General features: G+C 33.8%; 4 protein-coding genes across 4 annotated transcripts; 2 read left to right on the top strand and 2 right to left on the bottom strand.

Moving 5' to 3' along the window:
* Nucleotides 1-612: 612 nt before the first annotated feature.
* LOAG_06286 (hypothetical protein) lies at nucleotides 613-897 on the top strand (the record flags this gene model as incomplete). Its single annotated transcript, XM_003141822.1, has 1 exon — nucleotides 613-897. One exon carries the CDS (start codon nucleotides 613-615, stop codon nucleotides 895-897), a length of 285 nt encoding a protein of 94 aa, XP_003141870.1.
* Nucleotides 898-5,279: 4,382 nt separating this feature from the next.
* Nucleotides 5,280-7,250, bottom strand: LOAG_06287 (hypothetical protein; the record flags this gene model as incomplete). Its single annotated transcript, XM_003141823.1, has 6 exons — nucleotides 5,280-5,354; nucleotides 5,833-5,900; nucleotides 5,941-6,004; nucleotides 6,089-6,106; nucleotides 6,482-6,527; nucleotides 7,168-7,250. The coding sequence occupies 6 exons, from the start codon at nucleotides 7,248-7,250 to the stop codon at nucleotides 5,280-5,282; spliced, it is 354 nt and encodes a 117-aa protein (XP_003141871.1).
* Nucleotides 7,251-14,434: 7,184 nt separating this feature from the next.
* LOAG_06288 (hypothetical protein) lies at nucleotides 14,435-15,466 on the bottom strand (the record flags this gene model as incomplete). Its single annotated transcript, XM_003141824.1, has 3 exons — nucleotides 14,435-14,619; nucleotides 14,958-15,152; nucleotides 15,412-15,466. 3 exons carry the CDS (start codon nucleotides 15,464-15,466, stop codon nucleotides 14,435-14,437), a joined length of 435 nt encoding a protein of 144 aa, XP_003141872.1.
* A 61-nt stretch (nucleotides 15,467-15,527) lies between these two features.
* Nucleotides 15,528-17,184, top strand: LOAG_06289 (hypothetical protein; the record flags this gene model as incomplete). Its single annotated transcript, XM_003141825.1, has 3 exons — nucleotides 15,528-15,657; nucleotides 16,615-16,694; nucleotides 17,134-17,184. The coding sequence occupies 3 exons, from the start codon at nucleotides 15,528-15,530 to the stop codon at nucleotides 17,182-17,184; spliced, it is 261 nt and encodes an 86-aa protein (XP_003141873.1).
* Nucleotides 17,185-18,019: the final 835 nt, after the last annotated feature.

Here is an 18,019-nt window from a genome sequence, read left to right on the forward strand (position 1 = left end):
CAATTTTTCTCTTCCAACGACCGTAATTTTGAAATGCTCATCAACTGTATTCTTAGGTTTTTTTAAAACAAGTACTCTGCTAGGACCAGCTACTCGACCCGTCGGCATATTTCCCACAATTCGTTTACGCGCTATGCGCAGGCGAATCGGACCATGCTTTTTCTCTTGAAATATTATCAAATGCTATACAAACTGTGATCCAAAGAAAGGCCACATTTTACCGTTCTGATAGGAGGAATGCATCCTGCATATACATATTATTGTGTTCGATATTAAAGTTTTCGTTTAAGAAGATATATTACCAGAAAAAATTAAATAGCGAAGAAACGGCAATGATGACTCTTCGAATGTATCGAAAAGTGAAGGGCACACTCTAACTGATACGGCGATAAAGGTTCAGAAAAAGAGTACAGAAAACCTGCCTATTGGCATCTTTTTGGTTGGCCCCCAATGTTGTACAAATAACGAAAGAATCACTTCAACTCCCTGTAAAATTTTCTTTTTTCCGAAAAGAAAATTAAGGAATCAGAGAAAATGGATAGGCAAGGGGCAAAGCTGATTAAGAAAGAAATGGGGTGAAAGGCGGGACTAGCGGGAGAGATGATGAAAAAGATGGATCGGCCCAGTGGACCCGGTTTTTCTTTCTCCTTTACCACCTTTTTACACTGTAATGACCAGCCACCATCACCATCATCATTACCATCGCCCTCACTCCCATCGCCAATACCACTTCACCTCATCAACAGTATCACCATCATCACCATTACTTTTCGTCTTCAGTCAAAAATGACGCAAACGAATTTTGCTCAATACCTTATTAAAGTGATTCAGGCCGATCAGCCTATTTTGTGTCATTCACTCGTACTAACAGGCAGGCACTCAAGCCAACCAGATTAACTTCTAATTAAACATTGGGACACAAGTGATCAACTGTTATTTAGAATCCCTTAGCAAAGAGCATGCTTGACTTCACATAACCCTTTTCGTCTAACTTCGAAAGAAAATCTTTCTGCTCCAATCATCTTCATTTCTGGAAAGTACCGCTCTCTCTTGCTCTCTCTTTCTTTCTTTCTGTTCTTTCTTTCTTGAAGACATGATTAACAATCATTAATTCTTATACATTTCTTATGCACTAATGGAAAAAAAAGAAGTTCCTGTGAATGTTTTTTTCATTTCATCAAAAGCGAAATATATTTCTCTCTCCCTTTATCGTAGATCGTTGTAACACTGCTCATATTAATCTCTAGTTATCATGACATTATAAGATACTTTGATCAAGTAAGTATAGATAGAGTTATGTGGTCCATAATTAGTCGTATGTATTCACAACCTATACCTTCTAGACTCGCCTACGTTTATAATCCAAAAGTTTCCCTCATGGTGGTTTTAAAAAAGTGAAGAAGAAGGTATGCTGTCAATCATCGGCAATGATTTGTAACTGTCGTCGAGCCGTATTGTCCAACTTTTTCAATTTAACTGTTCAACGATTCTTATCCATTATCAATTCTTATTCTTATCAATTCTTATCCATTCTTATCAAGTTAGGGATTCGGGGATTTTGATGAATTAAGTTGAATTCTCTTCGCGATGACTCTTGGAAGGAAAGAGTTTGAATGCTAATTACATTTTCAAGGTAGCAAAAGTTTTACCTATTCGAGAATAAACCTTACTTCCTCCTATAAAATCGATAATTATTTTGGACTGCTGTTAGAGAAAAAAATTAGAAAGACGAATGACCCAATATTTTTCATATACGTTTCCGTCAAAGCAAAAAAACGAAAAGATACTCAAAAAACAATTCTTTACTTTTAACACATTCAATTCTTCCCCTTTTTTTAATGAAAAAACAGCAACTTCTGAAATTTATTCACATTTTTCTCCTTCTCTTGGTAAAAAAAAAAAAGAAAAAAATAAAGGAATAAATAGCTAAAGTGCAAAAGCATTGCCCATTATTATTATTAGTATTTCACAATGCATGCAGGACAGCTTGCACTACACTATCATTGTCATTAGCGGTAGTATCAGCTGTTGCTAGCAATACCATCAACACTAGAAAAACCACAAATGCAGAAAGGGAAAGTTTTTCAGTGAAAAGGAAAAAAAGCTTGGAATCAGACACAGACGAATCAGACTGAAGTCTTGGACACTAAAGTTTTATGTAATTAGTATTAATAAGAAGTGCGATCAAAGTGGCAAGTGACTGAAACAGGAACTAAGCTATGCAGTGGTTCCACAGCAAAATATTTTGCCTAATTTGCTCTTTTACTTGGTACCATTTTTATCCAGGAAGTCTGACCGACAAACATCTCAGAATTTGTTTTAATTGTTACACGAAGCATAAAATCCTAAGAATAGAGAATAGATTTGTAAAATTTATTTCTCGAAAATAGACAACATGCTGTTAAGTCAGCAAAAAAATAATTTCCTGAACGTTTCAGGATTAATTTACGGTAGCGTAAAAGGATTTGATTGTATAGTGCACTTCTCGCATCATTTTGCAGGAAGTATTGTCTGCAAACAACATCTTTTCGAGTGAAATGTATGACACATGACGAATACCGTAATCGACGATAAATTTCAAAGAAAAATCGCTTTTCTCAAAATCCAAAAATTTAACTTTGAAATTTCATGTCTGTAGAACCTAAATTTTGTTTTAAACTTGAAATTTTTCAAATTGAAAGGAAATATATCCTAATGCAAAATATTGTCGATCGGCAAATTCATAACAATTTCACACCATAATGTCTTATAAGGTTTCCACTTGGAAATAAAATATTTAAACATATACGAAAATTAAAATGTAGAAAGAAGTTGCTGAAATGTAATTCCGGACATGAAAGGAGATGGGTCAAAAGATGAAAATTCTGCTAATACATATTGAAGTCTAAATAATCTGACAAATATTGACTCTTGAAAATCAGCAGGAATTAATAATCCTATTGTGTCATCCAAATAGAACATCCATCTGTTAATGATTTTAAACCCTTTTCGATGCTAGAAAGCAATTAAATCAGTTCTGAAAAACTGCTACTATGGACGACATTGTATTTTTATTACTAATTACTAATAAAAAAAAGTTTCGTCTTCATGCAGAACTATTTTACTATTGGAGTAAATGTAAGAGAATTAAATCTCTAGGAATCTTAAACCTTAATTCCTGATCCCAGATGAAAACTACAGTCATTTGGAAAAAGTTTTCTTCTAATTAATTAATTCTGTGACGTATAACCGGAAGAATTAACAATCTACAGATTATGCATGATGAGGAAAAACTACTGATTTAGGAATTGTCATATTTAAGATTTTCACATATTTTCCATTAAATCAACGAAACGTTTTTATTCAAAAATCGCTTTATTTCTGATATCTTTTTTTCCGATATGTTCTCGATATGTTCTTGTTTAAAAATTTAAAAACCTGTTTGAAAAAGCTCTTCTCTTCTTCCTTACTTTCTCTTGTCATTTTTGCTACTGCACTGGCAAAGCTTATAGGTAAAGGAAAGTCCTAAACAACGCGACCAAGCATCATCTTTCGATCATGAAACCTGCATCCCTTCTGAAGATTGCAAAATTTGTAATCATCAATAGATTTTGTTTTTGCCATTCGCTACCATCTATCTGCTAAATTTTGTTTTAATAGCAGAAATTTTTGGTTTGATTTCTAGAATAAATATTAATTAATGAATACTATTGAATAATTTCATACAATCAATTAATTGTATAAATTTATTCCTTCGCATCTGAAGGCATCCATCACTATTGCTGTAGCCATCACCATTTTTCTTCTAAATAAATAGTAGGCGATCATTCTTTTTTTAAGGTTCAGGGAAATTTTGTGGTTTTCATTTGAAATTTCCAATTTTTTGAATGTTTTACTACTCATGAAATTTGATTTCATTCATACAAAAAAATATTTAAAAGTTTCCTAAAACAATTTTAGGACTTTTTTTACAGAACTTTTCGTACCTGGCGATGATTATATTCACTGTGAAGCTATTTTCCTCTCCTCTAACACAAATATGCAATTTTAAATATTTTACAAAGTATTCTTCATACAGAAATCGCCCATACTACTTTTTAGAACGATTCGAAATAATGATAAACGTGCGTTAAGTGAAGTAATATTTGGTAGTTTAAATGTCACTGTTACAAGAAGGTTACCAATTCACTTCTACAACACTGTAAAGATTGCATGTATTGCAATTAATTTAGCTCAGTTGAAGAATTGAAAGGTGGGTCCGCTGTATGTCAATTAACATAATAAAGAAGGAAAATTCTTAAAGATAAATTAGCATAAAACAAAAAGTGTAGCTGACCCGCTACTTCGCTGTCAAAGTTCAATACAATGCTACTGTTTGCCACAGACAGAACCTAATCATAGAAATCGTTTGAGATACGTGAATGCATTCGGTATGTAAGAATGTAAAAATACAATTTTGGTTTCTGTCTCTCTAAATTGCATATCTGGATCGCCAACTTTTACACTCAGGTTAGATTGTTCATCCGATCCATATATATCCGTAAAGTACTGACATCATGTCTACACTTTCGACAGGATTCACATGATTTCCATGAAGAATGATGATAATTTCACGTAAGTATACGCACGTAGACATGAAGAAGGCAAATAGAGAAAAAAAATTAATTGAGTGAATGCAAAAGAAAAAGTTTCGAAATGTATAAAAAGGAGCTTTGCCGGTTTAAATGTGGTGCTGCCCGAAAAATACATCTGCGAAGAGTGCAACCTGATCGATGGAGCTAAACAACTCACTGCTTTCCCGAACAGCCCATCCAATCGGTTACATCAGCTGAAAGCTATACACTCACACCCATAGACACCCATACAGACACACACACACACACATCCATACACATCCATGCACATATATCATACATACATGTACTTAACTATCTACATAGACAGACAGGGAAAGAACACACCGATGTCGGTTGTCGCCATCGTTGTCGTCGTCTCTTGTCTCTTGTAAGTCCGTGTGCACGTATATCGTGGTTGTCTCCGTATGTGTCTGTGTTGGATAGACATTTCTATGTAATGACTGCAGGGATAGGCCCATTCAGGAAGGCTTCTATGGCGTCATCATATCATTATGGAAGCATTCAGCTAGTTTAGGCCTAAACAGGAGCACAAAGCAATATTCAGGAAATGTTGCTGAATAAGTTCTTCATAATTAGCATTTCGTTTCTACCGTTCAGTATATGTAGGAAAAATGATTTCATTCATAAGTATTAGAAGACGAAGATCTTTAAAAAACGGCGAGATCAGTGGTCAGTAACTGATTCCGACAATTTCATTCCACTGCCTTCGATCAAAGTAATTTTGTAATTGATGTTGAACTACAAATGTTTTTCTCTGTTAAAGCCTATTCACTTTCGACTCTTTCTAGCTTTTCGACTGTGTAATAATCTTATCAAATTTTTACGAAAGGAGCATGCGCTGCGGAAATTTCACAATTACTGGAGTGATTTTGGCGCTGTAGAATCATTTGACGCTATTGAAACACTAGAGATGACCATTTCCAGATAACCATTCCAAATTCGTTAATCCTTGATTTGTCTTATGTCATTTGAGATCCGCTACTTAGATAGACTTAACGAAGAGAATTAAAAATAATAAGTGCAATATATGAACCTCTTTGACGGAGCAGAAAATGGTTAAGTAACTTGTTCGTTACCTGGATTGCTACAATGAGGCAACATTACAGTAATTGTAGTCACATCTGTATAGAACCTTGTAGATATATTTACAAAATTGGCTAATGGAGACATTTCTGTAAAGATAAGTGTGTAAAATGATCTATTCTTAGTTAAACACCTTACTGTTTATTTCTCGTGCATGTGAAACACTCCCTCCATCCTTATTTCCATGTTCGGGCGGATACGCTGAGAATAAAGTATCAATAAATGGATTTTTCTAGTTAACCTTTCTGCCATTGCTGTTCATCGATCTTGTTTAATTCAATAACATGGATTATATAATTGTTATCCTACTCATTAGTTTTAAAAGGTCAAGCAAAGAAGCTGTCAAGTAACTTTTAGTTGTAATCAAGTGACAAAGAAATATGAAATACCACGATTGACAAATTAATCTGAAATGAAACAATATGACATAAAAATCAACAGAGTATTTTTGACGATAATAGAAACATTAAATAAAGAAATAAAAGTGGAGCTATATTAATTACTGGTTTTATTTGAAACATGAAGAGAAATTGAATTTACCACTACTCCATCACGGTAAATAACTTGTTCATCAATTGCCGTACTTCAGTAACACTAAAACCGCTTATCAAACTAACTAACACAAACTAAGACTACCCTTGAAATGCGTTTAACATTGATGAAAGTGCAGTCAGTAAAACCATCACTTATTTGCTTATCCAACATTCACATACTTCATAGTTCAGTTCAAGAATAGAGGAACTGGAAACATTTTAATCTTTTCTCTTCTTTTTACAACAAACTATGTATGCTTTTTGTTCTGAAATTTCAAAATCTCGCCGTTTGAATCTACAACATAATACTTGAAAGTGATAATATATTGTACTGTCAACTTTAATCAATAATTTCGTCATTAGTATTTCATATTTGTCATTCGAGTTAAGTCTTTTTGTCTGCCTTGTTATTGTATGTTTTTGAGTATTAAACCAAAGCAAATATATAGAAAAAAAAAATGGAAAAATCGCAACGTACACATCTTCCAATGTATATAATTCTTTTAAAACCGAGTTTTTTTTTGCTTTTTCCCCTTCTTATTTTGATGTTCGGTTCATTTCACTTCCTTTCCAATATTTGAAAATGTTCTCAAATGTCTCCTTTCCTTATCAGTATTAAATGTTTGCATAAGGCAGCATTAGACAGCGGAAAAAAAAATCTCATTAGTAATTGAAAAAGGGCGTTCGGTATAAAGCTATGAATTCCATTCAGTACAACATAGATGTTCGATCAGAAAATTTGCTTAATTCTTGGAAAGGACAAAATTAAAAGCATGCATTAGAAGTTGAAATTATTTAGCAGTCTTAAACCATTTCATTCATACTACTCATTAATGTCATACTGTATGCTAAATAAATTAACCTCAAAAAAGGACAAAGATTATAAGAAACTGAGGAAAGGAATTAGTTCAAGTGCTAATTAAGAATGCAACCACCGCTTAAACCAGAAGACTGTAATGCTAGCATTGCCGCCTACTGCAACGGCAAGGCAATTGGTGTTCAGCGATTGCCCCTGCATTCTCTATATCATGCATAGTAAACATCACATATATTTTACATATTTAACCATCCCGCTTGAATACGGTATCCTCAACTTCATGGACAAAACCGTTGATAAAATGCTTTGACCGATCTTTCAATTATCATAGAACAAGCAGCATTAGATATCACTGGCTGATAAGAGATTTGAGAATAAAAGGGATATGTCACTTCACATGTTGTAGATGGCGATGAATTTTATTATTTTTGCCTGAATATCACAGTTTGGTTGAGCATTTAACAAGTGCATCTGCTACTGTCTGATAATTGGACTTTTATTCAATTTTATTATTTAATATTTCAAATGTTTTAATCTGAGAAACAAACTCCAAAATAGGCTGGATTTATTTTTCGGAATTGTTTTTAAAAAAATTAGCTATTTCACAAATTATGCCGAAAAATTGGTTTGTAAAATGTGAGAAAAGGGAAAAAGAGGAATGAAGAGAGGAACCTCCAGTAATGCATCGAAATTTTCATCTGAACTTATTCAGAAAGGAAAAGAAAGAAAAAAAAACTTCCATTCAAAAGATTCCTTTTTCCATCTTTCTATTTCTCTTGTCCAATTCGAGGAAAAGAATTTCAAATTGCATCTTACGCAATAGTTGCTGAAGAAGAAAGTGAGACAAGAGAAAAGTTAAAATAATTTTGACATTCTTGGAATCATAAACCATCTGTGCATCGTTTAAAATTGCTTTTTTTAAACATATTGCAAATATTTTAATTAATTCGTTATTATGATATTATGAGGTTATTATGATGCAAATGTCACGCTGAAAAAGAAATAAATAACATCAGTGACACCAATTTAGAAGCGCCCACAAATACCTTAAGGAGTGGACAATATGATTTATGAAACACTGATATGATGAACACAAAAAAGGAACAATCAATTTCGCTATAATATCCCATATCTATTCAACTGGGCGATTTCAAGACTTCATATCAAGGTTGAATTAAATCAGTAAATGGAACAGACGAAATCATCAGGCTCATTTAACGGTAATAGTGAATTTGGAAGTAATATTAGGAAAATTATTCATTCTATTCAGATTAAAATTTTATCTTTTCCCATTGTAATTGTAGGATGAGTAATTCTTCATTATAATTATCAGCTTAATAGCCAAGATGGGTTACTGCCCGGTTGTATATTATTTCTGTAAGACTGGACCTCCTCGAAGACATGACTCCCCTAATGTTCTATTAATGTAAATTATTTTATCAGAGTTAATTTTACGATTGACTTTTATTGAATAGTCCCAAATGCAGCATTTCCTCTGACATTTATCAATGCGATGCACACCTTTTTCATCCCATCCATAGAATGATCAGGAGATAATTAATAAACAAACCAGAAATATTCAATTTTAATGCTTCCTTTGATATCGACTGATTCAAAAGAAAAGTATCAAAAAATATTAAAGTGGAGTAGCTTAAGGGTATTCCAGCTTAAGGATTGGAATGTTGCGCCTACCTCTCTTTACATATACAACTGCATGATGAATGGACAGAAACGATCAATATAAGCCATTTGTTTTCTAATCTTTGAGGAAAAATTTTTTTTGAAATTCATTTCGTATTTGATTAAATTTGTCAATAAGTAAGAAGCGCTTACCTTCAAAGGCAATCATTACTAATAAACGCAGGAGTATTGAAATATGGGATCAGTGTGCAATATAGATATAAACTTATTGCAGACAGCACTACAGTTAAAAATTCGCTTTTGGCCGCATTCTGCTTCATCTGTTAATAACAGAAGCCCATGTGGTAGAATATCATTTCACCTTGTGGTCATATCATGCACACCATTTGATATCTGATGATCTTACTGACAGTTGAAGAAGTAGTTGATGATGTTGATGATAGTGGTAATGATAATAATAATAATGAGAATAGTACTTATGGCATTGATAGTACTGATGTATCATGCTGTTAGTGATAATGATGGCAAATGGTACAGCAAGTGATATGGCTGTCCAATAAAAACAACATATTTCTGTTGAGCGAAAACAATGATGATGTTGAAGGGATTTTAACATCCAAAAAGATCGCTGATTTTTCTCTCACGACCATTTGCGACAATCATAACAGTATCGTCCCAGCAGTGGTCCAAATATGAATCATATAAGAGACAGGAGAGGTACGAGGAAGAAAACAAATTGAATCAGAAGCAGCAGAGGAGGGATACTAATTCCCAATTATGTGCCATATAAAAACTATCACCAAACACGTGCACTTCCCAGCAATGCCATTAGAGAATTCATGACTTTCGAAAATTTGTTTGGGTGAAAAAGAAAGAAGATGAGCTTACTATCAATATGCAGAATACTTATAGATTAATCGTAGTGATAACAGTTCACTAAATATCTTATCATCTAATAGAATAATTAATCATCAGTTAATAGGATAACTGCTTATTTTTCTAACTAAATTTCGAAAAGAATATAATAAAAACTAAGGGTAAAAAGTGGAGGAGAAAATCTGATTCTGCTTGTAAATTCTTCTAACATGACATTGTTTTGTCACAAGAATTCAAAAGTATTTTCCTTTCTTCTCGTCAGTGACTGTGATAAGAAAAAAAAGTAGAAATGATGAATAAAATTCAATTAGATGTGGATTTAATGAAAAATTTTGCATTCAGAATAATGTTTTGGTGTAATTAGTTAACCATTTCATTTTGTTGCTAACTGACTAATTAAGAATACTCTCATATCATCATTTCTGTATATCGAGACCTTATCATCATTTTTGTATATTGTTCTCAGCGTTTCTCAAGACATTAATATATGACAAATAGCGTCATTTCACGTTTTCCCTCAACTTCTGTTATTTTTCTGCAGTGCAAAAAGTACCCTCTGAAGATACTGGAGTGATTCGCAATGCTTCTTTCTTTCTTGTATCAAAAGGAATGGATTTCAAAAAAAAAAATTTTTCGTAGATATGAATTTTTGGCCATTTTTCGCAAAAAAAAAAACTGTGTAACAATGGCAATGAAGTGACAAAGGGATCGCGACAAGAACGAACCAGTTTTCTGAGCTCTTTCAATAAACTAAAAGTAGTGTAACTACAAAAATTTTTGTTACAGCAACTTACAGAAAGATGTTAGTATTTAAAAACTTCTACTTAGACAAGCAGACTCGTACAAAAGCAATGAATTATATATGCGGATTGACAAGCACTGTTGGAAATTGTCGCCAAACAGTAAGCGAAGAAAATGACACACTTCCAGTAGTGATAAGAACGAAAAATTGTCACACTCATACGACTCCATAATTTTTTTCGTCACTTCTTTTTTCTGATTCCTCATTAAACAACCCTTTTCTGGTGCTGATGCGCAGTAGGTGAGAGTAACTGATACTGTAACTTACAGTCTTCATTAACGAATTTTTAGCTGAACAATTATCCTTAGGAAACGAAAGGGGACAGTAACGTAATTAGTCACAAAGTCTAAACTCCATAGTATGAAAATAATATCAAAAAAAGATAAATGAATCCAAGAAAAGCGCGAAAGAACACTTACTCTTAGTATCTTAGCTCTTCATTATTGCGAGGCGTCTAATACTATCTAACTTAGAAATTTACCAGTTTAGCCGTAGCATCGACGCTTTTGAAACTTAAATACACTTCTAGTATCAATAAATTCCAACACCTGGAAGATTAACAGCATACCTCACTCATACGGAAAAGATAACGGGAATTTATTTCTGTGTTCATCAGCCTGAACTGCAATGCGATGGACGTTACAGAAGTTGAAGCAAAAATGAATTAATCTGGACACTTTTTTTAAACATTTCACTTTATGCACACAAAAGCAAAAGTGGCTGTTTCTTTTCAACTTAATCATTTTTTCCAAGCAAGGTATAAAACCTGTTAAATGATTTTCTGAAATTATTCACCATTTCTGCTAGTCTGGTGAAAGGAGATTTATCGTCTGTTAAGTACAGCTGAACTTCCTTATTACCCCTTCCTGACTTGCTAAATTTCGTTTTGTTGATTAAGTGAATTCAACTGATGTATCAAAAAATAGTGTAACAATGATGTAATAGTCAACATTTTGAAAAGAACTATCATCACAATTCCCTTAGCATACTATATTCGTAAGCTGAGATGCTCTTCTGAAATTTCGAAGAGATGAAAATGAAATAGTTCCATCTACAACTTAGCCAGCATGCTAATGCTTAGAGGAAATGGCTGACATCGTAACTCTTTCCCGGAAGACTGATGTTTAGTTCTGTTTGAAACGCAACTACATCAGGAATAATAGAAATGCTGCCCGTAGGCTAGATATTTCTCTTATTCATATGAAGTTGATTAAAAAGCGTTATATCGTTGATTTCGAATGGTTTGAACTAGATTTAAGTTTGAAGAAGTGAAAAGGGAAATGTACTTATTCCAACAAAATATCATCTTTTTCACTGTCCTCCGGCAAACCCGCTTTATAAGAGATTTGAGGGTTAATCTATAAAAGATGGAGCATTACTTCAACAAATAATAATCAAATTAACAGAAGAAAGACATTGCAAACCTAAAAAAAACAACATCTTTTATTAACTTATGCACTACATGAATCTCTTTTTTTTGATGTAAAATGAAATTAGAGTTAAGAATTATTAATTCATAGCCAAATTATTCATTTGGTATAATTAAGACGTGTAAGAGAAATAATGGAAAATTAACAAAGGGCGGTAGTTGGGGAAATTTCTTATTTACTCCTTCCGTTTCATACTTTTCTTTTATTTTGAGATATTTGGTTTTTGAGTTTTTTTTTCTTCTCTCTCTCTCTCGCCTTTCGTCCTCTGAAATTGAAACCCTTCCGTAATAACTAGGCAGTCATTTGGATCGATGTTTCTCCAACATTAGTCTCGTGAACTCTCTATCTCTGCTTATAAGTGTAAATTAGAATGATCAAGATCAGATCATATTTGCATAATTCACCTGTTTACATGTTCGTTCAAGTTATTTACCTGTTTGCGATATCTTAGGTGTCATTACCGCCCTTCTTTACTTCCTCACTCCAATCATCCTGTACTTTTTCAACTTTTATTAATCTTTGAAGTTTGTGACGATTATTTTCGCAGACATGCTTTTTATTAGCATTTTGTAGCATTTTATGAAAAATTACTTCATATCTTGACTTGCGCACAATACTCAAACCAAAATTATATCAATCATAAAGAAATATTCACAATTAACAAAGTAACCATCTACAACTACCGATACCTTGGAGAAATCAATTCTATATATTGGCTGTTGGCATCATTGCTTCTCTATTTTCAGGTCATTTCTACAGGATCCCTCGTAGGATAATGATCCGGGAGATATAGCCGCGATATCTTTAAATATGATGACAGCTTCTCAGACCGCTCATGTTAGAAATAGTGAATGGTTTCCAAATATAATAAAACTTCATTTTCTCTTTTTTTTTTCTCGAAAAAAAAGACAAAGGAATATGCGCCATCGAAAGAGAAGTTTCGAGAGAAATTTATTTGCATAAAAGAAGAAAGGCAAGAAGAATTCGAAAAAAGTTCAAAAATATATGAGGGTGAGGTACTTTCAACTCAAAAAAAAAAATGATTCGATGTAGGGAGAAGTTCGAACTGATCTGCTGTTGTTGAATAGATGGCTGTGGACGTTTTCAGGAAGGGAAGCTGACAATGAGGAAGGGAAAGAGATGTATAGGAGGGAAAAAAAAGCACCAGGAGAAGTGAGTGACAGCTATGCGGTAATGTCAATCGATGAGTAAAGGGCGGAAAAGAAATCCGAGCCTTCTAAAAGGATATGTTGCATTATGTCACAAAAAATTTTCGAAAAAATTCAAAGGCTGAGGGAAGGAGAGGGGGAAACCCATCTCATCATCGCCGTCCACACATTAGTACCAGTCGGCAGGTTGACAAGTACATCTTGGCAAAACGCCATATTCGATGGACCCATATTTTGTGGCCGGATTTTTTTTCTCGGGAAACCCTTAAGGGGATCAGAGGGAGAGAAAGAGGGAAGAAGAAAGATGCATTTGTTAAACAATAAGTACCACTCTTTTCTGCTCCGTCTTTTTAAAATCCTCGTGTATTTTCAAATCATCCCAAGTGGCACGAGGTGGTGCAAGCTTCACACAACACACACACACACACACACTCAAAGCACATACATATACACACGCACACACACCCACACACACGCATAGACGCACCCACACACACGCACACATACACTCACATACACGCATACACACACACCCATACAGACAGACAGGTAGACACACACATATATACACACATATACACACACATACACACACATACATACACATACACACACATACACACACACACACACACAAACAGATACCCACAATCGGATGGGATTACAGCGTTGTACATAACCGGACCAGTAGAGATAGAACGTCAATGCTCAGAGATAGAACGTCAATGCTCCAGATATTTCTTTCCATTTGATGGCATCAGCAATTCCTTCAAAACAATTACTGTCACATTGTCACACTCCAAATTCCCATCCTTTGTTTATTTCCTCTTATATTTCAAATAAATCATAAATGTGAATGCTTCCTCACAGTTGACATTTCTTTATTTCACGTTTTACAGTTCATTCTCACAATTGGTCATTACTTCATTATAAATTTTTTTTTTTTCTACATTATTAATACTGGAAAGATATAAATGCATTAATTCTCCCCTCACATTTGGAAGAACCGCTACCGGATTTCCGGAAAAATGAAAATAGGATGGCTATGCTTATTTAGAGTATTAATAATGTAGAAAAAAATGGCTTTCCTGGTCGATGTTCAAACGGACTTCCACTGGAAAATGATGACAAATTTTGATTGGAAATCTATGTTTCGAATTATTGAATTACTATTCTGGAATGCATCAATTCCTCCATCTCATGAAAGCGTCGCTTCTATTGATTTCTATCCTAACGATACTTTTTGGATTGGTGGGGATAATAGATAATATTTTCGTTTCAAGAATAGTGGTCCAAGTTAAGTTTTTTTTTTTGCTATTTCTAAAAGTCTACAAGGAGAGTTTAAGAATCTTTTACTCAAAATACAAATTATTTGAATGAAGGATTGAAAATGTGTACCACATGTACAATGAGTGCTACTCTGCACCAATACTCATTAACTTATTGTCCTGCATCATTTACATAAAATTATTTTGGTAAGCCTATCTTTCTAATTTTCTGTGTGCTACGACTAAAGTTATTTACTCGTAAAATAAATCGAACCGTGTTCACAGACGAACCATTAGCAGCTCGAAATCCGGATAGGCCCATTAACTCCGGTCTCATTTGATATTGCAACAAGTTGTGATTGGTTGGAAACGATGAAAACAGATCTGCAAATTCCAGTAAACGTATGGTTTTGCTTCAACTCACTGCAATTTAATTTTTTTGCTCTTCCGTAATTTGAGATTAAAGTGTTTATAGCTAAAACATGACAAAGGATTCACAGAAATTCTACCACTGATATTAATATTGCTTACAATATTCCCATAATCTATCCTGCAGAAGGTATCACATCTATCTGACCACTTCCTAAGCTCTAGAGCACTTTTTAATCTTGGACTGCTTTCTAATCTGGATTAGTAATGGAGATCTTAATATACTTTTATGGCATCATATCTGCGGAAAAAGAATGATTATACATAGATAATCAAAATGTAAAGGTGTTAACCAGAGTTGTTAAAAGTGAAACTAGCTGGCGGAGCTTCGATTCCCGTTGCTTGTTGCAGTGCGACACCTAACTGACCCATTGGTGGCACCTGATGAGTCTGCTGTGTTGGCTGTGTGCTACTGGATTGTTGTGATGAATTCGACGGTGTTAAACCACCGGATCCGGAACCTTCTGTTGAACGGCTTTGGCTTCTCGCTAAAATATCTAGTTTGACTTTACCACTTTAACACAAGGCCTGATCCTTGTAATTAGGTTTCTCCACCCTCCAGTACATTATATACTATTACATCCTTCATCATGCTACAAGTATCTCATGCATCATGCTACAAGTATCGCTGTTTTAATGATTACATGGCTAACACTTGCAAAGATATTATGACAAGCAAAGGTCCTGAGATGTTTTGTCAGTCAGTTAATATCAAAACAAGCATTATCATTATATTGATCGTCCTACCATTCGTTGAGGTGCCGTTGGGCTGCAAGGAAGTTTGATGCTGCATCGTATACATTTTGGCAGAAGTAACACTTGTTTGTTGGTTAGTGATTGCGGCTAAATTAATAGTGCATTTAATGTGCTTTGAACCTGAGGATAGTACGGAGGATGCTGCTGGTGCTACAGACGAGGAAACTGTTGGTATTACAGAAGTGGATGCTGTCGTTACGGATGATGGCACTGATTCCTCCTGGGAAAACAGTGATGGTCTGTCTAAAAGTATTGCTGATATAATATAGTCTGATATAATTATAAGTCTGTGGGCTGACTCAAAGTCAAACTGGCAGACAGTAAGTACTTTCGAACTTTTACTGACTACCACTGACTGGCAGTAAGTGAAAGTTCGGAAGCACTTAAAATACATAGACACTCCAACATAATACTACTAGTGCTGCTAGAAATCATTTAAGGTCTCGATTTCGCTATAGTTAAATTTAGTTAATGGAATGTTTCTGCAAGGATGGAAAAAGAATATACGAAGTGGAACCGAATTTCTATAAATTTCATGACTTTCAAATCGATATATCAAAGCTGCGGTTAATTATTCGTTCTACTTTGCAACGTGCAACAGCGAGGAATTGACTTGCAGTTTCTCTAAACTTGATCTTACTTTACCGAGTGATAATGTCAATCGGATGGATAGTATAAAAGCCTAAAATAGAAATTTCAAGAAAGCTGGAAATACATTGTGGCGTGATTTGGTCAGTGGTGTTTGATCGGCAGAAACTGCTATCAACCCGATAAAAAATTGGGAACTTTCAAATAACGACCACGGTATAGTTATACTCAATTAATGATAGCATCTTTGACATTGATGTTGTCACACGTATAGAATCTATTGATTTTGATCCTAGTGGCATTTTCAATCGTTTTATATAAAGATTACTGGTTGTTAAACACAAATATATAAGGCACAATTTTGATCCTAATTTTGGCTTGTATTTCTTCATTTATTTTTCAGTTTTATCTTTACACTGCAATTCGGATACGCAAAATTTTAGAACATGATCTGGATATTTTGTGATCAGCAAAATGAACCAACCAGTGGCAGAGGATGAAGTGAGATTCATCAGCCACGTCGAATGGTGACCAACGTTGTAACTTGAACTTAGTTTCCAGACATAAACTGTTGATTTCAGAGGTTCTTGAATTCTTACTTTTAAGGATTACTCTTGGTTATTATTGTTGCTTTTAAACTGCAGTTGCATTCTTGTCGTAATTTCGATCCATATTCTCCTTTGTTGGTATAATCTGAAATTATTTAAGATGGAAGACGATTTTATAATTAAAAAAGTCTGTTGATGAGAAGTTCCCGCTCATATATCAAATCATATGTCATAACTTTATTGCTGCACTAATTTCTTAATCTATGTTTTTTAAAATAAATTTTTTCTTTCTTAATTTGACTATCATTTAGATTGCTTGAACACAAACCATGACTTTTTTAAACAGCGCCACTACTGACTACTATCGCATAGGACTTTTTGAAAAACCCCAACATACTCACTAACAAAACCGATTCTTTAGCAATTCAAGCATTTCGCAATTATTTTTAAATATATTTTTATTGTGTACAGGACTGGAATTTCATGAAATTTCACTATTTGATTTTTTAAAGTTTAAATAATTTTTAAACATAGACTAAATAACTTTACTTATTGTAATAAATAATATTATTTGCAGCATTATTTGGAACCATACATAGTTTGGATAAATTTTCGACTTTTAAAATAAATTGCAGTCTCTGTACTTGATATAAGCATTTGATTTGAAAATGCTGACCAAGGTTCAATATTCAAATCTAAACTGAAGAAGAACTCGGCATCATTAAAGTAATTCTCTCATTCGAAGAAATTTCTTAAATTTGTTACTAATATTTTCCTGTTAATATAGAAATCTTCACTTTGATCGAGATTCCAAAATTAGATGAGGTCCATATAAAGTGCGAAAATGATTTGAAAGTAGGAGATTTCATTCAGGTAGGGGAAGCGGTATAGTTTCAAATAATGCTATGACTTGAAATACCGTCTTCCTCCTCTTCTGCTCAACCGTGCAAGTATACGATATTATTTATTACATAACGCACATAACATACATAACAAATGGCGCCAGCTTGGTAAGCTTATAAAGAATTGTTAGATAGCGGACTTGCTTCCATTCCCAATTACCGTTTTCATAATTATCCTCAAATCATACTTCTCTTTGATTATTGTATGCATATTGCTACTACTATTAGTATGGATCTTGGTAAATCAGACTTTTCCTACACATTTGTGCTTCATAAAGTGATAATATGTTATAGAAGGCTTACTTGCTTATAAATAGCCAGTAGAGGTCAGCATAGTAGCTAGAATGGTAGTAAGCAATACTTCTTGCATATTTATTATGTCGATCCGTTTGGGTTCAACAAAAACAACGGTCACATATTAGCATTTAACATACACAGATGTAAACATTCATTCACAGCTACGCACACATACACACACACGCAGACACACACATACTCACAGACATACACATACATACACACACATACACAAATACATAACAAATGCATATATATATATTT

The sequence above is a fragment of the Loa loa genome, assembly GCF_000183805.2.
Source record: "Loa loa unplaced genomic scaffold supercont3.9, whole genome shotgun sequence".
Lineage (NCBI taxonomy): Eukaryota > Metazoa > Nematoda > Chromadorea > Rhabditida > Onchocercidae > Loa > Loa loa.